General features: G+C 38.7%; 1 protein-coding gene across 1 annotated transcript in view; it reads left to right on the top strand.

The window, feature by feature from the left end:
• Positions 1-19,005, top strand: part of LOC149531841 (sequence-specific DNA binding transcription factor) — a 28,042-nt gene extending 9,037 nt beyond the window's left edge. Inside the window, exons 2-5 of the mRNA XM_089809191.1 lie at positions 11,168-11,297; positions 13,768-13,968; positions 17,704-17,871; positions 18,091-19,005. Coding sequence (XP_089665317.1) covers positions 11,168-11,297; positions 13,768-13,968; positions 17,704-17,871; positions 18,091-18,597 — 1,006 coding nt within the window. The 3' untranslated portion in view covers positions 18,598-19,005. The remainder of the gene's footprint in view (positions 1-11,167; positions 11,298-13,767; positions 13,969-17,703; positions 17,872-18,090) is intronic.
• The last annotated feature ends 3,053 nt before the right edge of the window (positions 19,006-22,058 follow it).

Genomic DNA, 22,058 nt, shown 5'->3' with positions numbered 1-22,058 from the left:
CCTCCTTGATAACTTCCACCTTGATTCTGGTAGTTATTCCCTTGGTTCTGATAATTGCTTCCTTGGTTGTTTCTATGGGAACTTTGGAGTTGATTGTTCTGATTTCTCAAATAGGTGACTTCCGTGGATAGCTTCTTGACTTGGTCAATCAACTCTTTCATCTCATCCTTCTCTTCTTGTGTCCTCGTGGAGGAACCTGCACCTTGTAGATAAACTGGTACTGAGGGTGGTGCTTGAGATAATGGAGGTCCCGGGTGTACCACCAATTGATTTGTAGGAGCTTGGTAAGCAAGTTGTGGAACTGGATTGTTCGGATACCTTACACCTTGAGGTTCTATTCCTTGTTGGCCTAATTGCCTCCCAATCTTAATTGCTTTAGTGTAAGCCTCAGTTAGCGTTGCAGGAGCAGGATTCGCCATCCTTGTGAACATAGCCGTCTGGCTGTCTAAGGCACTGTAGTATGCTTCCAATGCACCCGCCTCTGTTATTGTGTAAGGAGCTTGCAATCTCGTGTAAGCCTTATGGAAACGATCATTGAAGGAACTTATTGACTCTTTATCACCTCTCCTGATGTCCACAAACATTCTATGTAACTCCAGGGGTGTGGTGGGCATACCAAACTTTGCAATAAAGGCTTCCCTGAGTTGAACCCATTCCGTTATTGATGATGCTGGCAAATTGACAAACCAGTAATATGGTTCCTCACTCAATGAATAGGGGAAAAGCCTACATGCAACATCTTCTTCTTGAATTCTTCTGTTGCATAATGCCTCTTGAAACACTTTGATATGCTCTTCTGCTGTGCGGTTAGGGTTATTGACAAAAAACTTGGAGCAAAAAACCTCAGGATTCTTAGGTAGATCATGGTACTGTTGGAATGAAATGGGTGAAGCATTCTTTTGAATCCATGGTGGTTGAGCCATTGTTGGTTGATTGGCTTGAACTTGAACTTGAACTTGAACTTGAACTGGCGAATTAACCAAAGCTTGGATTGTTTGACCACTTGAGGAGCTAGCTAAGTTTGATATATCAGCTACCTGACGATTCCTTGACCTTTTGGGAGATTCTAACACAAGTAAGTCTTCTTCTTGGTGTGGTGTATTTCTCAATATCCTCTGTCTCTTATCCGATATCAATCGCTCAAATCTTTCAGGGGAAAAAGATCCAATCTTTCTATCCAGCTTGAATATAGTTCAGACCCGACTCAAGTGATTCTCTAATTCGAGTTCTCTTTGATAATAGCTTGAGCTTGTCTTTGCGCCTTTCTTTCTCTCTCAAGCTTCCTTTCCAATTCTCTTTGGCGTTCCAACTTCCTTTGAATTCTCCTTTCAATAGCTCTTGCTTTCCTTTCTTCTTGATTCAATACTTCAATGGTGTCCAAATACTCTCTGGTGTTTTCACTTTCCTCCCAAGCAATTGAGCCCAAACTGGCTACAAGGTGATCCTAAAGTGTTCTCCAAGTTGCTCTAGGTTGATTTGATCTAGGAAGCACCATTCTTCTTCATACTTATCTTGAAAGTTTCTCAAAAGGGAAAATTTCTTGCCCTCCTTCTAGCGCCAGATAATGTTGATGCGAGTTTTGTGTCACTACATAACATATTAGTAATTGGATGCTTGATACAGAATATCAAATACACAATTCCTCTCTTGAAAAGTTATCTCTCATGGGACATGAGTATAACTCCAATGTTCCTTACACCGTTGGATACTCGCTCAGTTTTATCAATGTGATTTGCTGGTAATCACGTAGGCGGCCTTACGTTTTCTTGTTTGAGAAAAATTTGGATCTTGGTGAGAAAATGGAGATGGTGGTTCGGTGTGAATGCTAGATGATGTTGATGGCGCGATGATGGCAATGTAGGGTGAATGGCGATGGAAGGTGAGAATGCCGATGTTTTGGTTTACTTCTCTAACTAACCTCTTCTAAGCATGAAATTTGGCTACTCAACTACTCCTACTCCTAAGAATGGAAGGTTAGCAGATGGACGGGGATCGAATCTAATGAAGGCTAACCAGCGGCCCTACCTCCATAGATGCAACGCTTCAAAGGAAAGTAAACTAGATCACCACACAAAGCCTCCCAACCAGCCGCTAAGATGCTAGTGGCCTAGTGTTGACCCCTATCAAACATCTACCAAAGCTACCATGCAACTATCCATTTTATTTTACTCTTACTTTAACAACTTGAAAAGAAAATTTAACTATGTGGAAGTAGAAAACATGCAATAACACCCAATGTTCTTAGTCAACATGCAATGAAAAAGAGAGCACTTTGGTATTATTTTCGCAACAATTTCTCCAACCCCCCTCTTTACAAATGAGAGCCAATGGCCTTATATAGAGGTCCAAAATACAATGGACGGTAGAGATCAAAACAAGATCGACGATCCAGATTGGATCCAAAAACCCTAATTAGGGTTGCCACCCCATTGGCCAATGAGAAGATGCCACCTCAATGGACCAATGAAAAAAGTGCAAAAGTGGCAACCAATGAGAAGACACCAAAATGGTGGCCAATCAGAAACAAACACTTGTCCTATTCTAGAAGAAAGAGAAAGTTGCCACTTGGGCTTACATAAGATGATCTTCTAATATAATTCTTCCTTTTTCTTTTGTTCTTTTAGCTAAGGCAATGAACTTAGCTAGCCTTTCGTTAACTTCTTCCATAGGAGGACAAGGTGTGTGCTTCGCTCGGAGTTCTGCTGACTTTGCTACGCTGTTTGCTGCTTGTAGTATCCTTTCGTGATCCTTCTCATATTCCTTTGCAAACCCAATAAAAGCATTGAGTGAGGAAAGGGTGTTCAGATGTTTCCTTTTGACGGCTGCCTTTCCTAACTCATCCAATCTCGATCCAAATCCTGTCTCACTGACATCCTCCTCTCTAATACCCTCAAAATCAAGCGTCACCCCAACGTCGCTCATCATGGTCGAAATGGAAGTGTTGACGCTTGGGCCGTGTTGTGCAATCTCATCATGAATTTCTTCAAGTGTTCTGAATCTGGTAGTCAATGCGACATACCAAGATTCAACTATGCTCAATCCTCTCTCATCAACCAACCGGGCTCTTTCCAAATATGCCTCCGGTAGCCTAATGAACGCCTGCAGCCTAGGAATAACCAAATCCTTGATGGGAAGAAAATTCTTCCATTCCTCTTCAAATAATCTGAATTTGTTTCTAACAGTCACCAATGACTGGAATGTTGAGATGAAGGAGGGCAAGAAATTTCGCCCATCTTGGATTGTATCATAGATCCAACCCCTTACTTCATGTAACTGAGCTGATACCTCTTCTGAATTGCTCCCGCTGTCTTGAGGAAGGGCTGCCTGATGCAGCTATTGGATTGGCTGGCAATCTCTCCAATATTTGTTTTTGGCCTCCAACTTTACTATCTTTTCGTTTGCCTTCCTCAATCTTTCTCTGATTGATGCTATGCCTTCTTGAACCTCCTCACATTCCATATCATCTGTATTTCTTCCCAAATTATGTTCTACTATTTCGTACTCCTGGGGTGCAATCTCATCCGCTGCCTTATTGACTGTTGGTATAGCAATCTGAACCCTTCGGTGACCATCACTGTCGCTTCTGATTACCCCTGCCACTGTATTTGCCATCTGTTTTTGGTTCTCGCTATCATCCTTTTCTATTAGTCCTTGGATATCATCAACTGCGTGAGCCATTACCACCTCGCCTCTCGGCATAAGCATTTGCCTTAACCATAGTGGTGCAGTGCATCTCCCCAAATCCGGATTCGGTTCGACCAACAAAGCATCACCAACGGCCTTAGACGCCTGACTTATCTCTTCAATATCAATCGGCCCATCTTCTTCTCTACTAGTTTCTGCCATATTTCCTTGCTGGTTCTCCGAGAGAGGGGAGTACTCCGTACTTTCACTGTAGCCACTTGATTCCGAATCAGAGCTCACCTCCACTGCGGCCCCTTTATCACTCGAATTGACCTCTTGGCTTCTAGCCTTAGTTATACTCTCCCTTGACGGCGCTGCCCGCTGTCTCTTGGCTGGAGGTTCCGAACGTTCTTGGCTTTTCTCTACCTCCAAAGCCCTCTTCTTGCTATTTCTAACTGTCTCCGATTGCCGGCCACTTCCTTCACCCTTCTGTCTGATTGATTCTACTAGACCTTCCTTTGGTTTCATCATCTCATAAGTAAGGAAAACCTTTTGTCTTTGTAGCTTTCTCATCTTGGCATTATACCACGACTCGGTATGCAAATCTACTGTCCTTGTGACTGCCTCCAAGGAAGGATCCTGATGATCGTCCCAATCCACTGGATTCAACTCTGTTCCAACTACTGTCTCATAGTCTTCTCTCAACACACTACGATCATCCTCCAATTGATCGGGAATATCAAGGCCTCTCCATCTGATATCTCTCATCATGTTCACCGACAATCTCGAGAAAGCTAGCTTTCTCACGTGAAAATCATCCTTTGCATTGGCCCAAAAGTCCTCTATAGTGGGAACATGCTTAAATTCGCTTCCATGAGATGCCTTGATAAGACCAACAGGGTCGAATCCTTGCCTTGCTCTGTACCATCCTAGATGATACCACTCCAATTCCTTTTCCGCAGCCTCAAAGGTGGCCCGATTTGGGCAACTATCATTGCCAATTATAATTGAGAAGGAAACGCCTGTTTTCCCCTCATTCCTCATTACTCTATCATAGTGCTCAAGCTGCCTAGCCAATTCCATCAAAACTACCTTGTCAGGCGGGTATCTTGGAAGCCTCTTGGGACAAACTGTACTTCCTGCCACTCTAATGTATGTGAATTGCGGGAATTGGATGAACCAACTCCCAAACTTCTTAATCCTTGCTTCTGCTTCCGATGAAAGTCTCTTAGCAGGCGCCCCTTGTAATACCCTTACTGTCTTCATGGCGAATGCATCGCAAAACATCTTGTAATCCTCGTTATTGTGCAAATGAAGCTGCGGATAGCATTCATGCACCAAATATTGCCCCGGCCCATTACCAATCTCTCCTAAGGCCCTAAGTCCCGGACTCTCATACAATCTAGCAATTAAGTAAAACAGATAGGATCCCATGTAGAATTGCCTTTGGTTTTGAACTGTTCTAAGTTGCAACTCTAAATTTTCACTTATGATCCTAGCCCAATCAAATTTTCCTTTTCCCTTTTCAATTTCATCAATGAAGAAGTACATCCAGTTTTCGAATTGCATAGCTTGAGCTAGGCCCATGATCCGGCTGAGAAGAACAATGAGATCGCCATATTCCGGCTTGAAATCTGCCACTGTAAGCCTTGTTGATTTGTTAACTCCTTTCCTCCCTTCGCGTATCCAATTCCGCTTTAGATGTGAGAAGTAGGCCTCTTGGTTACCTTGAAATGATTTGGCCGCCTGATCCACCATTACAACTGTCATGCCCTTGCTCCGGGGAATATTAAATGTCTCTTCAATTGCTTGTTCGCCAATGTTGGCCAACACTCTCTTCCCTTCGCCAAAAATGATGGATTTACTGTCTAGATCAAATCTGGATGCACATTCCATAATCAATTCCGGACAAGGCAAAGTAGGAGGAAAAGCTGCTGCATGTACAATTCCGCTCTTGTATATCCTCTTTGCCAAGGGGGATTGTCCTTCCTTTAGTCTGTCCCTCATCCGTATCATGTCCACTGTAGCGATATTAGTATCGGTTATTTTCTTCATTTTCGAGAAGAAGGAAGTTTTGGGCGTCATATCCTCTTTGTCTTTCTTAGCGTTTGCCCGCTTGGGATTCTTACTTGCACTATCATCCTCCATGCTTGTCTCCCTATTACGGGATGGTAGAGTGGTGGACCAAAAGGCAAGAAGAACCAAGTAGTGCAATTCTTAGAAAAGAGCGAAAGAATGGATGTCAGCTTAAGCACTCCTTGCAACTCTAGATGATGACTTTCACCTTAACTAATAATCTTACAGCAACTTTTCGGAACCCGGGATATGACATCAAAGAATTACAAATCCCTTTGCAAATTAGAAAACAAAGCCTCTAAGCTTATCCAACACTTGCCTTCTATGCAAAAATCAAACTTTCATATGTATCTCTTCTCCCAACAAAATTGCCCAAATCTGATATAAAAATTGCAGCCCCTCTAGAAAATCAGAATTTTGTCTTCCACAAATTTCGGCCCCCACAAAATTCGGCTAAGCAAAGGAGCAAAATTTGTAAAATCTGCCACCTAGGGCACAAATCGCAGCCCACAAAGTGGAGCAAAAATCCCCAAAAACGCAAAAAATCTGGCCCTTAGACAAATCGCCCAACAATGGCAATGGAGAAATTGCCCAAAAATCGCCAAAAAACTGCCTTCCACCAATTTTGCCCAAGTCTGGAAATCTGCCCTTGCTTCAAATTCGCCCAAGCATGAGGAGCAAATGAATTGATGAAAATGAAATGGGAGGGGACTCCCTTTATAGCAGCTTTCACCTTCCTCCCAGGCTGGCCGACTTGGTCCTATAGAGGAAAAAAAAAAAACCAAAATTAAAGCTAAGTTAGTGGCCCACTTTAAATACTTTGCCAAAATTTTAATTTTCTAAAATGAAAACTGCACTTTTAATTTACTAATTAACCACAAATTGCAAAACGAAATTAAATGGTGCCTTGGGGATGCTAAAAATTTCTATTTAATGAGGGTTTGCTAATTAATACATCCTTGAAGTTGAATTTTGGCTAACCAAAAGCCATTTCTTAATATTAATTTACCAATTTCATTAAATACCAAAAGCTTTCAAGGCAAATTTAATCTATTAAAGCCAATTTTTGCAATTTTCCTCTAAATCAATTTTGCTAAATAATTAAAATTTTATGACAAAAAATAAAATTGCCTCTAGAGTAAAAATTGATTTTGCAATTTAACTTCATCTTACAAAATTAAATTCTATTTCACCAAAAAAAATAAGATTTTCCAAGAACCTAAGTCTAACGAAAAATTTCCTTATTTGAAAATCATTCAAATTTACAATTAAATCCAAATTTTCAAAAGAAATCGTCTAAGTACAAAATTCACAATCTTATCCTGCCAAGTTGAAATCAATTTTGAACTTATTCGGCCTAAGGATAGAACTGATAGCTCTGGAAAATCAAGTTGAAACCGGGTGAAAAATACATCTAACCTTCTCCACTGGCCCTAAAGGCGATTAAAAGGGGGTCCCCAAGATTTTGGGGCGATGTGTGAAAACCTCACAACAGACGGGTATTTACATGTCGTAGGGCGCTTGACACCAATCTACAAGTAGACTTCCTCAAGGCATTGGAATTGCATTTTCATACCCATCTTGCAAATTTCCCTCGAGGCATTGGTAATACATATCCTTACTCATCTTGAAATTCACCTTTCTTGCGAGGTTTTACTCCACCTTTCCCGAATCGATAGAAATCTATCCTCTCAAGGGATTATAGTAAGTGACTAAGGATGCATTACACACACATTACTCATACATTACACACACACACATATAATAGAATAACTTTTTTACATATATAGCACCATATAGTAAGAATTTAGACATGCTATTCTTGCAATCTACATTAATTCATTAATGTTAGCCATACCATATATTAATTCAATTCCCTTTTACCTCTTCCCATAAAGAGTAGCCAATATAATTTATATTCTCTAACTTTTCTTACATAGATTATATGCTTTCTTGCTCCTTGGAAATACTTCTTATATGCAACTAATGGCCATGCTCTTATTACCTTTCTGTCCCTCTAGAGCTATCAAATAATATTCTATTCCTATTCCATACAGAATTCAGATATATTCTTCAATATCCTGTAAGTTAGAATGTACATGCTTGTCAGTGATATGAATATTCCTTCCATCGCTCTATTCTTCCTTACCATATCTAATACATAATATAGACTAATGCCCCATTGTTCCAGCCATGTAAGCTCCTAATCAGCCCTCTCTGTGCCTTTTCCAGATTGCAGTTACCATAGACTTTATGTCTGTTTCTTATTTCTTTGATCTGCATATTTATCACTGTGTGTAATATATCTGCAGCGATGCCTCTTTTCCTATGCTTTATATCTCCCATGTATGGAGAAGGAGATGTGTTCCATTATTGGTTGCGACTTATCCTTGTCCTCGATCGGTTGTCTTACATGTGCAATTTTACTCATTCTCTTAAATGCTTGCTCTGCAATCTCATTAGACATGTAAATATAATCCAATTGCCTTAGCCTCCAGACCAACTCAGAGAATATTCTTACCAAATATTAGTGAGGGTGCCATTTGTAAGTTTAGGAATGATAGTTAGTAACCATTGGTTAGACTATTCATTGCTGCTGTGAATTACTGATAATATATCGCTTGTTGATTTTTAATTATTTATTTATTAATTAATAGCTATTTATTTATTAATTAATAATTATTTAGTAATGATCAATATATAATTAATATTCTCTGTTAGTCAATGACTTAATTATTTATTTAAATTCTTATTACTGATTGGGGATATCTCAAAAGACGTGGAATTTGTTTCAGGTTCTCTTGAAGTCATGAAATTTGGATTTTTGGGTTTTGCTTTTTGTAAAAGCCATGGATGGAGGAAGATACCAGAATTTTTGTGTGGGTTAGCTAGGGCATGTGTTGGTTTGCTTCAAGTTTTGTTTTCATCAATTGGAAATTGCAATTTTTAGGTTCAAAATTATTGGTTTTGTCTAGAGCATGTTTCTGTGTAGTTTACAACCATTTTTTTCATCCACTCTACTTTAATGTCAATAAGGTTGAGGGCCATTTGAATATCTATATTTCTTTGTTAGTTCTATTTGAAAGGGCATGTGATTTTGAGTGTCAAAGATCATTAAGGTAGCTAGGGCACATAAGTGACTGAATTATTAAAGATTCATAGCAGGAAGTTACTTTTTAAATGGTCTCATTATCCAACATCATGTTGGAAGCTTGCTAGATATACTTTGGTGAAAATTATAATACGCACAGAAGTAGTGTTTGTGAACCATCCTTGAGTATAGATGTCACACAAATATTGTCCTTGATATAGATGACCATCCAACGGATATGGTTGACGAAGTTAAATTTGATGATGTGATAGAGAAGTATTCATGTTGATCAAGTCTTATGTGACAAATGAAATGGTTTTTGTTCATATATGATATTGTTTACTGCTAAACTTGTATTTAAATATTTTTGCTCACATATTGATATGCATATTGACAATTGAGTACTGAAATCGGTTATTATTTCCTAGACAGCATTCAAATGGTGTATGTTAAGGTTCTGTAATGTTTAAATGACATGCTTTATGCTTAGTTTCATATGAATGACATGTATATTTGCAAATTTCAGTGTATACATATAGCTGTCCCCAAAATTGCCAAAAAATTTGCCGTCTCAGAAACCGTCCCGCCATCCCCTGTCATCCCTGTCCCAGAAACTTGGGTGAACATAGAATATTTCTCACCATCCAGATAATGCAAGAATCATAACTCCTCTGATCATGTTAATGACCTTAGCCATGTCATTTGCAGCCTTGTAAGAAGAAAAATTAACTATAAGTGAGAGCCATTTTGAAGTCTAGTAGAACAAATTTGACACCTATCATTAATTGGTTATCTTGAGATGAGTTGTCAAAGCTTCACATTTCGACATCATATAATGCATATACTTGGTTTGTTGCTGCGCGTTCTTAGCTTTTATTTTGTTTTGAATCAGAGTTCCTGGAGACTCTAAAGATTTAGTTCTGACCTAGGCCACCCTGCCTTACAATAAACAGGTCGAATGGGATGAGCTTGCCAGAGATTAGATTTAGGACATCAACTTATTGAGCCAAACTATTCGAGCGGACTAGCAGGAAGATCTTGAGGAGTTTTGTTAATTCTTTTCACAAATTTTAAGCTGGCCGAGGTCCTACAGATTCACTTGGTCTAATTTTTAATTGGAAGAGTAAATGAGGCTCAAATTGGATGTCTCAGAGTACCAATTTACTGGTGCTTCCTTCATCAGCTATCTTTTCCTCTTTTAGCCATATTTACCAGTCTCAGACTCGGCACAAACTCAGGAGGCTGCTTTTGGACTTGGCACAGAGACTTGGCAGGTCAATTTTGGACTTGGACTCAAAATCAGCAGAGGCTGTACGATTTGACAAAAATATGATATATAGATTTTTTAAGGAACTGTACTCTTCTCTAAGTAAACTTTAAAATCACATAAAACTAATTAATCACATTCTACATTGATCACAAACACAACTGTACATTGAATATTTGAGCTGAAGGAAACAATATTTTTAAATATATAAATATTTTTAGTTCTGTTGACACACAAAACTCATTGATATCAATATCCATGGTAGAGAGAAGCTTGTATCAGTTTGCCAACATTATTGGCTCCAAGGTTGGTTCTGCATTATGTATTTGGTGTGTTCTCAATTTTGCTGCAGCCAAAGTAGGCGTTATGTGGGATCAGGATTGACATCTAAAATCTTCAAAACTCTGAAAAAATAAAGAAATAAAGAAACACTGAATAGATTATAAAAATGGGGAAGAAACCAGTGTTCCTTTAAGTGTTTGGGACAAGGGAGTCTAGGAACACTGGTATGCAGTTTCAGACATTAAAAAAAGTGTCAGATGTTGGGGACAAGAAGGTGACAGGAGGGGCATATAAATAACCTAAACAAATGAGAAGTAGCTAAATTTTTACATAGTGATGCAGTATGATGAACTTGCGGTTAAAATCCTCTGCCTTTTAGAGTTTTAGAGGATTATACTACTTCTCCCTTAAAAGTTACCTTCTCTATTTTCTTGCACCAAGTCTAGCAGGCTGTTCAGTTCTCGAAAGTGGATGTCTACTTCAAGTCCCCAAGTACCCAAGACATATGCGACGTCCTCTGGAATAAATGCTATTTTTGTTATTTGAAGCCAAATAAAGGAAAAGTGTACTGCTTTTCCATCTGGTGAATCCCAATTTTGTTTCTCATCTAAAAATCAAGACAGGTTTGTAGGTGGCAGTATCCAGTAGGACCAAGGGGCAGTATTCCTCATGAGGGTTGTGAGCAGCATCCTTGGCGTGTTTCCTGATGTGATCCAGGCTAGAGTCTAGGGATGTCAGTCTTAATTATATTTGGACTATGATGATAACATAGAAATGCTTTCAGTATATTTTTGTTAACCCATGTGATGCACTTTTTCGGTGTGCAGGGAGAAAGATTTAGATGAAGTGCTACAATCTCGTATAGTTTATTCAAATGTCTCAAAAGGAGTCCTTGCAAAATCTAAAGACTTAATTAAAGCTTTTGGAACTGATGATCAAGACAAAATATGTTTAGAGGTGCGTTGTATATCTTATCTCTTACACGTCCTTGAACAGTGTTGGAATACTTATAATGGTTTGTTGATTTGATTTGATTTGGAATTCTCAGATGGTATAAGTAATGCATTTTATATAACTTCAAAGAACACAAAAGGTAATATAAATCCAACTACATTGTTACAAGGAGAGTTTTACTAGAAAGCTAGAAAAACATATATCGGATTTTGCAGCCAAAGAGGCAATGATCACATCATAACCACTTGAATATAGCTTTAACATTCAAATTTAATTTCTGCTGGGGGAGCCATAGCTTTTCTAATCTAAAAGAAGTTAAGGCTTCTCACCAAAGGCTGACATACACCTCAACCTTGATAACAATCCAATAGCAGTCAACCAAATTGTATTGTACCAAAATTTGAAACTGCCCTTGACAATCCATGTGTCACCAAGGAGGGGGCCTATGCAAGAAAGAGGCAAATTGATTTAATAGTCAGCTTCAATTTTGAAGAAAAAACACACACACACACTACAATGAGTGGGGATGAATTAGCATAAGAACAATTTATACACATTAAAACTTTACCAATTATAATCAATCTTAAAGCAATGAAGAAAGCAGCCACACAAGTAACATCTAACAAAAGGAACATAAGATGCACATACAATTCTATGTGGAAACCCTTGCAAGAGAAACCACTACAAAATATTTGCTTATTATTGGAAACTTCTTACATATTTGTAGATACCAACCAACAAGAGACTATTAAAGAGTGTTGTAATATTTAGTATAATGGTCATGCGTGTAACTTTCTTATAGGTTAGTCAATTCTTAGTAACTTTCTGGTTCTTTCAGTTGTTTAGCTAGTTTAGTAACTCATACAGATATGGCACTTGTGTCATCACAAGTTATTGGAAGGGGGTGCTCAAGAATGTTGTAATATTTAGTATAATGGTCATGCCTGTAACTTTCTTATAAGTTAGTCAATTCGTAGTAACTTTTTGGTTCTTTAAGTTGTTTAGCTAGTTTAGTAACTCATACAAATATGGCACTTGTGTCATCACAAGTTATTGGAAGGGGGTGCTCATACTCAACCTTAATAACTCCAAAAAGAGTAAACCTTGCTCATCAAACCTTACTTAACTAATTTTATTCTTCTCATTCAAAACCTCCATCACCAGAGATAAGGTAGGAAGAGGTTCAACATAAGGGACAATTTGGAACACTGCATTATGCTGCATGTTCTTCTCATTAACACCCCTTTGGCTTTTATCCTGCTTATCTGACCTTGAAACAACATTGTGAGACAGATTAAAATTCTGGACACCTACCAGCTCATTCAATGCTATTTCAGCTTCCATGAAAAGCATTTCTGGGGCAACCGACCCTTCTGAGCCTATCCACAGTGGGTCCAGTACCATTGTGTCCCCATTAAATCAGACTTTACTGTGCTTAGGGAAGCCATTATTATCTGTAATCCCAGTCCCAAAGCCTTAATACCTGCCACACCATCTTTTTTTACCTTTGTAGAGTTTGGCATTATATTAACGAGATTCTGCATTAGAAAATTAAAAAAAGATGCCTGATTCCTGTTCAGTTCTCCCCATGCGGATACCAATTTCTTAACTATTGAAAATAGGAAAATATTAATATAACTAACTCATGACAACCTAATCACCTAAATAACCTTAAGTAAAATAGTGGTTACTTTATCAGTATTCCACGAGTGGTCCATTAGAATTGTGTTCCCCATTAAAACAGACTTTACCGTGTTTAAGGAAGTCAGCATTCTTTGCAATCCCAGTCCCTGAAGCCTGAATACCCCCCACATCATCTTTCTTGACTTTCTAGGGTTAGGCACGATTTTAGCTGGAATCTGCATTAGAAAATAAAAATAAATATGCATGATTTCTGTCTGCTTCTTGCCACTGGCATTCTAATTTCTTAACTACTGAAAATAAGAAATTAACTAACTTCACTAACTCAGGATAACCTAATCACCTACATAAGCTTAAGTAAAATAGTGGGCACATGACAGTATGAATATTTTTTCTTATTCAACTGAGTTTTTTAATTTCATTCTCAATCAAATGTGCTATTGGTTTCTTGTTTACATTCAACTTACACTGATATTTGTGTAACACACCGTTTTTTGAATAGTATAGCAGTTTCTATCCGTATGTCAACGTCAGAGTAATTCAGTTCTATTGCAGTTACTTTTCATTGGTCTCTGAATAAAATTAGTTATAATATCTAGGTTTAAACAAGATTTAAGTTGGTAAGAAAGCATATGGAAAAACATAATTGGAAATATATTGAGTGCATTTATGAAACATACTTAAGTGTTACATGGGCAAACCCGTAAATGCTATTGTAGTTTAACTTCATGCGGTAATCTACTTCCAAACAAATCCCATAATGGCATAAAATTCATGCATTCTGGAAAGATTCCCTCAATAATGCTTTCTAATCATGAATATTGATTACCAGATTCTGGATAAGGGAGAATTGCAAGTTGCGGGAAAGGAGAGAGATTCTCAGCTGTCAAGCCAGTTTCGTGACATTGCGACAATCATAATGGAGAAGACAATCAATCCTGAGACGAATCGTCCTTATACTATCAATATGGTTGAACGTTTAATGCACGAAGTCCATTTTGCTGTAGATCCACACAAAAGCTCAAAACAGCAGGTCAGTGAATAGCATTCCCAACTTTCTTGGATTGAGTTGATTTTCTAAAGAAGGTTATTTTTTGTCCATGGATGTGTATATTATAAATATATATACACAAATACACACACACACACACAATTAAAGTTTTGTTGCTGTCAATTTGATTTCAACATTAGGTTTGATTTATTAGTAATGATTGGACATTTTCCTTGGACTTATGATCTGTGTTTGTTTTTCATAAAACTTCACTGAAAAGTCTCTTTGTAGCATAGTGTTCATTTTTTAGTAATGATTTGAGTCTCGTCAGTTGATCTGTGGTCAAGTTGGAGTGCTTGCGGTGATTATGACTCAGATTTCAACCGTGATGGGCATATTTCCTGTATTACCAGAGAAGTGTGTGCATGTGCTCTGCTCTCTTCCATTACCTTTCAAAGCAAAATAAAAAATTCTTTAGATTTTAGCAGTTCAATTTGTTTATATTCTATAATAATATCTAGTTATTTTGATATTTACTGACCTGGACAGTTTTCTGTGTATTTGTAACATGTAAATGCTAGATTTAGCTTTTAAGCCACCGAATCACAATGATTGAAGTAAAAAATATAAAGAATCCAAATGAACAAGCTCAGCACTCCCTTAGCACTCATAATCAAGTGAACTAGTGAACTTCGTATAGAGAGGGGCGAGGGCTGTTTATATAGGAATATATGGGCAAATAAATCCAAGAGGAATAATATCTCCCATCTTCCTAAAATAGATGGAAGATTTACCTACGTGGGAAATGCCGAATACATGGTTATGGCAACATAGGTAAGAAAAACCAAATGGTTATGGGAGGTGGCTGATAAACTGAAAAGACTAGTCACCAAATTTTTTCTATCTATTTGTGACATTCTTCACATTCAATTTGTTAATCAAATGTCCACATTTTGGGATTTACTGTTTGTTGCCCAACCTTTGACCCCCGTACAAAAAAAATTGCTTTCCCATATCATTTTTTCCTAGAACCATTTCTTTGCTGTCGCAGGTGATTGGCTTCCTGACATTTCATTCAAACTCTCAAACATCTTAAATGATGTTTTAATTGGCAGGGCTAAATGAGGGTTCTGGAATAGCTACCAGGCCCCAGTGTAGTTCTCTTCACCATGCAAAAATCCAACGATCTTTCTGAAGACGGAAAAAGTTGAGTTGTTCACATTCACAAGCTCCTGACATATCTTTGTAAACTCATCTCAGTTGCATAAATGGGAGCAATTTCTGTGGTCTACCATCAAGCAATGAAATGTATTTTCTTATACAAGTCAGGAAAGAATAAATTTCTTTCTATCAGAAATTTTGGTGAGTGCTAGAGCTACTTTTGGGTTCTGACAGTGTTCCTAGATTTCTGTTCAAGCCCGACATACAGAAAAGGCAGTGACCACCCATCTCAAATATATATCGGATTCCAATGGTATTGAAATCACCAAGTGAAGGGATTTCCAGCGTATGGGGCACCCATATTGCATTGACCTAAGTCAATATTGCTGATTGTTATATGTTCTAAAATCTTTTTTGGAACCCAACCACCATCTGGAACGAGCATACAGACATATAACGAGTTTCAAGTAATGACTTATGAGCAGACTTAAGAGATTTAAAACCTTAGTTACGAGTTCTCATATAAGCAGTGATACCATGGTGACATTATGTAGTGAAGGAGTGGTCAACATATTGTATTAGTTCTTAATGGAGCATTGGAACCTGACATGAGTTCCAGAGCCCTTGTGTTTCTACAATCATTGATAATACCACAACAACTTTGAGAACATAGTGTACCATTGGCATATGTCATTGGTTTGAGAAAGAGGCAAAGGTTGATGACGAAGTTGAACACAAAGGAAACAAGGAAGAATTTTCATGGGTATCGTATGTAGATGATGAGAATGATAGAGGGAATAGGGAAATGTGATAAGACCAGCTATGGTGGGTAGACCTTCCATAAGTGTCGCGCATTGAATTAATTACAAAGATAGATGGAAAATTAGTGAGAGATTGCTACTCATTGGAAATAGCTCCACACGTGGAACCAAGGGTTACATATCACCAAGTTATTACTTTTGAAGACCGTGAAGAATATGGAAATAGTTTACAGTCGGTTCTGAATGCCGCGGATGGGGGCACTTTCAGTGTACAATCGGGTCACATGTGATGCCAAATCAAATGACTTCTGGGTCTGACGAGGCAATAAATTAGAACAGGTCGTGAGCCTTTACATTCCAGTACACTGCCTATTTCAAAATTCTTGGGCTCGTGCATGTATACATTCGGTATCACTGGTATGATTGCCTATTAAGAATTGTTTCTTCAATACACCTGCGAGAGGGATTGAAACAGAACCTTTGAGATGAAGACATTTTCTGAAATGACTCTTCAAAATTTCAAAGGCATTACTAGCAACAAAGAATGGGAAGATATAGCAAAAGGATCGCATCTGTAAATGATGGCCAATAGGGACACTGTAGTTAATATGTTTTCCGTGCTCAAGGAAATCATGAAAGTTATATTTTCATGATGCCTTTTGAATTAAACGTATGTATGGTGGAAACAAAAGGACATGCAGACGAGAGTTCTCTTGCTTTCAATTATTAAAGTTCTCAAGAATCAGTTTTTAATAATTGAAAGCTAGGAAAGGGGGGAACTGAAAAGTTGTAGGAAAATTATCTTTAAATATGAAACCGAAAGATGGAGAGAGGGTCCGGATTTTGATCCCCCTTACCCGATGAAGCGTGAATGAGACTCGATCAAGGTCCTGGTCATTTCTAGTTCTAGTTCTAGTTCTGTTGGTGAAAGGGGAGCATATTTTCTTGTTCAGACAGTCTTTTTAGTACAGAGAGGCAATAGAGTGCTATTATTTTTCATCAAAGAAAGGGAAGGGTGTAATGTGAATCTCTGAATTAATAATGTTCTTTCCGAACAAGTTACCGATTCTGGTTCTGATGCTGATGCAGGTGTGGGATTCTGATGCACAATTTTTTTTTTTGATTTTGATTGCATTTGGGTGCGTCTATCTATCTATTTATCTATATATATAGATATACATATACACAATAATTTATACATGCAAGGAAATGCAAGAAATATATAAAAATAAACCATTCCATAGCATGATACTTCCCCATTGAGAACCTCTCTGTTGCTATTGCACAAAATCTGTATAGCATAGTAAATTATAGCTAAGGAGAAATCTATTTAAGGCTAATTTGATCTCTTTCACTGTTTAAGCCTTCGTTAATAATTTAAAAAAAATATGTATTAGTTGCCAGTTCTGGCTCTAGTCCAAATCAATGGTTCAGATTTTGGGGTTTTATTACTGCTGAGAAAAATCCTATTCAAGGCAAATTTGATCTCTTTCTCTGTTTAGGCCTTAAATAATATTTATAAAAATGCTACAAACATACACACATTAACTGATAATTAGTTTGGGTTTTAACTGAATGTTAATACAGACATTCCTTTTTATAAGTTTCAACCATGGTTTGAGGTGGTTTATAAAGCACACTATCCATATTAATATATTTAATCATCCAAATGAACCAGCCTGTTGGACAAGCGAGTGCAGTGCTCACAGAGGTTTGAATTTTAACAGTTTCTAAAATTTTAGTATGTCCTGGGCGCACCAGTGCAGCCTCTAGTATTTTGTATTACTCAAATGAAAATGTTTCTAGTACTGTTATTACGACTGGTTTCTCAATGGCTTCCTTTTCTTTTATACAGGCGTTGGATCTAATCCGCGAGCTTCAGAAACAATTTCCTATAAAAAGATCGCCAATGAGACTGCGGCTTGTAGTCCCCGAGAACCAAGAACCTAGTTTGTTGAACAAATTTGAGATATGGAAGCCCTGCATAGAGTCCAAAGAGGTCTCCATTAATCAGATTTTTGTGGTAAGAAAAATATGGAGGAAATAATATTATGTTTTTGAGCAGATTGAGGTCTTTTTTGAGCAGACCCATCAAATATTATATTATTAGATGCCTTTTTCAGTTTGTTGGCTTATCTAACATCTATATCTGCTACTGTGGGCAGGAGTAGTATTGATTCTCATTGATCTTCTTTGGTTCTCTGTGAACATTACGATAATTTCTTTTATTCTTTGTATGTAGGTTTTTCAGATTGAACCTGCCCATTTTCGAGATTGTGATTCCTTCATACGAGAATGTAAAGGGAGGCTTGAACTTCTGTCTATGTCCAGTCACAAGGATGAAGATGTAAGAGTTGAATATGATGGCAGTGATGCTCCCTCGATAAATTTTCACATTTCTGAGCCAGGAAGAAGTGAATCACTAAGTGAAGTTAAAGAATTGACAATAAGCATGCAGAACACTACAATTGCAGAGGATAATTCATCTGGTGAAAATATTCACACTAGCCAAGAAGCTAACAAAGGAGGTGCAAAGATTATTCAAGAAGAGAAAAGAAAGCAAAGATGTGCAACCTGCAATGCAAATGTAGGAGAGGCAAAGCAATATCGAGAACATTTTAAGAGTGACTGGCATAAGCATAATTTGAAGCGAAAAATGAAGCTACTCCCACCTCTTTCTGCAGAAGAGTGTTTAGCTGACACAGGATTGATTGAGGTGCAAAATGATATACATGACTATTCACGTTGAAAAGTATTTCTGCAGTGTTAAGTTTGGATATTGCTTTGCCATATTCTCAGGGAACATGAAGGCCCTGGAGTCTTAGGGACAGTTGGACAAAGTCTTCTATGATAAAGAGGAACATTATAGGCAGTTTTACAAAACGTTTTGTGCCGCACTGAAGTCCTAATTATCTAGAGGCAATCAGTAATTATGCACCATGTTTATTAGATGCTTAGAGAGGAACAGACATAAAATACTTACACATTCAGCCCTGAAACAACATAATTTAACCGAGATAAACAAGCATTACAAGGTTTGTATTTACTATAGGTCTACAATAACGATATTATCTTATATGCTTTACACACCAATGTTTTATACGAATGAATTAATATTGTAACAATTGATTATGTGGTCTATGAACTATTATATTTATATGTGTCATTTACTACCTTTATTTATCACTTGAAATTCCCAGATTAGATACTTCATTTTTGGTCAAGGATAAGCCTTTTGTGCAAGTCTAAAAGAAAGTATTTGAAACTTCGTTCTAGTTTGGAAAAATTTACTGTTAAAACAATTCATAATATCATTATGATAATGGTTTTCAACATTTTCTAGATTATTGGTTTGTAGATTCTATTACGTGTAAATGTACAATTTCTCTTTTAACTTTATTTTGTAATGTATGATCAGAATTAGTTAAATTGTCATCATGGACAACATTTCAGACTTCCATGCCCTTCAACTTTTCAGAAATAAAAATTTCATGTTATAATTGTCATTGATATTGAAATCCATTATGTACATGTTGCTCTCACCTTCTCGAAGCGCATGAAGTGATCTGCCAAAGAAAAACTCAGTTGTGAAATAAAAACAAGATTAAATATTCTTTAGAACTGTGATTTCAATGTTTTTAAAGCTTTAGAACTGTGATTTCTATGTTTGAAAACTGTATAAATTAAAGTATCTACATTTTGATTCTTGATAAGTTACAGGATCCTGAAGGCAGAGTTATGATATTCTTTACTAAGGGAAAGGCATCATTGAAAATTAAGTTCGTTCATGATCAACTTTTTTAGTGTTGCGATCTTTAGAAATTTGCTCTCACCAGGGATCTTCAGGCCCCTTTTTGTGATTGGCAGACAGACTCTATGTGCACTTCCGAGTGCAACGTGGATGCTCTTAATCTACAGCGTTCCTCTGAGGACATCGAGGGCCCTTTGACATGGTATGGCCGGCACCTGCTTCAGCTTTGCGAGGAGTCCTCTCTTGTGGTTCTTAATGGGTTCTCTGGCTTTCTTGATTTTGGCCGTTTCACCTCCTGGCCCCATTGTGGTGGGGCTAGTGTTGTTGACTACGCCATTGCTTGTGCATCCTTCATCCCCTTCATTAGTCACTTCTTTGTTTCCCACCTTCCCTTGGCTGACCACTCCCTCCTTTGTCTCACCCTTCATGCCCCTCCGCTCAACCCCCTTTCCTCTCTCACCTTGCACTCCCACCTCGTCTACCCTTAGGCTCGGCTCTTGCCCACTCGCATTGCCTTTTCCTTCACCGATGTTGATCTTGATCTCTTCCTCACCCATCTTCAGCGCCTCCTTCCTACTGTTCCCCTCATCGACCTGCCTTGTGTCTCTAGGATGTTTGATCTTATCTCCACGTGGGTCCGTGAGTTGGCCACCCTCTCCCTCACTCCTCTGTCACTCACTACCCGTCCCTCTCGCCCCAGTTCTTGACCTTAGAATTGGTGGTTTGATGATGAGTGCAAGTCCTTCCACTACTTGCTCCATTCCACACACATCGCTCTGGATCCCTCCTTTCCCCTTGTTAGGGTTTCTTATTGTAGCTTTCTTCGTTGGAAGAAGCGTCTCTTCTACCTTGAGCAGTGCAGGTCTCTCAGCTCCTCCCTTCGGGCCTCCTCGAAACACTTTTGGCACACGCTCTTTCCTCACGCCCTTGCTTTACCTGCTGACCTTGACTTTGGCTCCCTCATTTCTCACATCACCACCCTTTACGACATCCCTGACCAACCCTCTCTTTGCATCACTCCACCCCTCCTTTGCTGCATCTTTACCATCTCTACCATCTTTGAGGCCGTTAGAATCATGAACTGTAGTAAGGCTGCTGATGAGGAAGGCTTCTAGGAAGAACTCTTCAAGTTGGGGATCTCGGTTCTTGGATCTTCTTTTTCTGTTCTTTTCAACAGAGTGGTTTGCACGGGCTTTTCGCCCTCTTGGTCCTAGCATATTATCCACTCGATCCATAAGGTTGGTTCGACGTTTGATCCAGGCAACTACAAGACTATTATGATTGGGCATACCTTTGCCAAACTCTATGCTATAGTACTACTTATCGAGCTCACAAGACAATTGGACAGTTTGGGTTGCAAGGCTAGAGGTTAGGTGGGCTTCTAAGCTGATTTTTCGACTATCGACCATATCCTCACCCTTAGGGCCATTATTGAGGAGGCTCAACACCATTTGACGAAAGTCTACTATTGCTTTGTGGACTTTCACAAAGCTTTTGATTTGGTCCCTCGGGCGGCGTTATTTTAGCGACTCAGAGATATTGGGGTCTTCGAGATTCTTATAGTGGCCATCATGAGACCATATGAGAATGTTGTTGGACGTCTTAGGACTCCACAGGGCTTATTTGACTTCATGTAGAGTTCTATCGGTGTTAAGCAGGGTTGCCCTCTTTCCCCTACACTTTTCAGCATCTAAATTGATGAGCTTGAGGCTTTCTTGAGGGGCATTTCATATCCTGAGGATGGGTGTTATCTTCACAAGGTTCGGGTGTCCATCCTTCTCTTTGTAGACGACATGGTGCTTTTGTCCTCCTCGCCTAATTGGCTACGTCTTTTGGATGGTTTGGCCTCCTCCTGTGACTCTCGGTAGTTGGTGGTCAACTTGGGCAAGACTCGAGTTCTGGTATTCAATAGCACGAAAACCTTTGACCGCTGGTTCTTTTTCAGAGGGACCGAGGTCGAGAGGACCTCTAGTTACACCTATTTGGGCATTCTGTTCTCAGGATCACGCTTCAGCTTGAGACCAACCATGATGCTGCGGGTGAATAAGGGGTTGGGTTCTTTGGCCTTGCTTGAGTGACAGTGCTTCAGACACCACTTTCAGGATACTATGTCTAAGATGTCTATCTTAGACTCCTTGGTTAGATCTATTGTCCTTTATGGCTCGACCATCTGGGGGCCCTCCCTCCTGACCACTGATTGGGCCTTGGTGGAGAGAGTTCAAACTCTCCTTTTGCAGCGCCTCATCTGTTGTCAGCCGACTACTCCTACCAGTATTATCTTAGCCAAGTTCGGTGCTCATCCCTTTAGACTCTGCATGATTTGATCTAGTTTGGTTACTTCATAGACTTAGGGGTTTTGCAGATTCTATTGGCCACATATATCGATATTCCTACCTAGCTTATTGTTCCTCAACTTTTATTGCTACCTCAGATCCGACTAGTTATGCTCGTTGCTGGTA

This window comes from Cupressus sempervirens, chromosome 11 (genome assembly GCF_028749045.1).
Source record: "Cupressus sempervirens isolate cs-2001-9-10 chromosome 11, ASM2874904v1, whole genome shotgun sequence".
In the NCBI taxonomy this organism is placed as follows: domain Eukaryota; kingdom Viridiplantae; phylum Streptophyta; class Pinopsida; order Cupressales; family Cupressaceae; genus Cupressus; species Cupressus sempervirens.
Note: the sequence above shows the minus strand (reverse complement) of the source record. Positions and strands in the feature narration are given on the sequence as shown.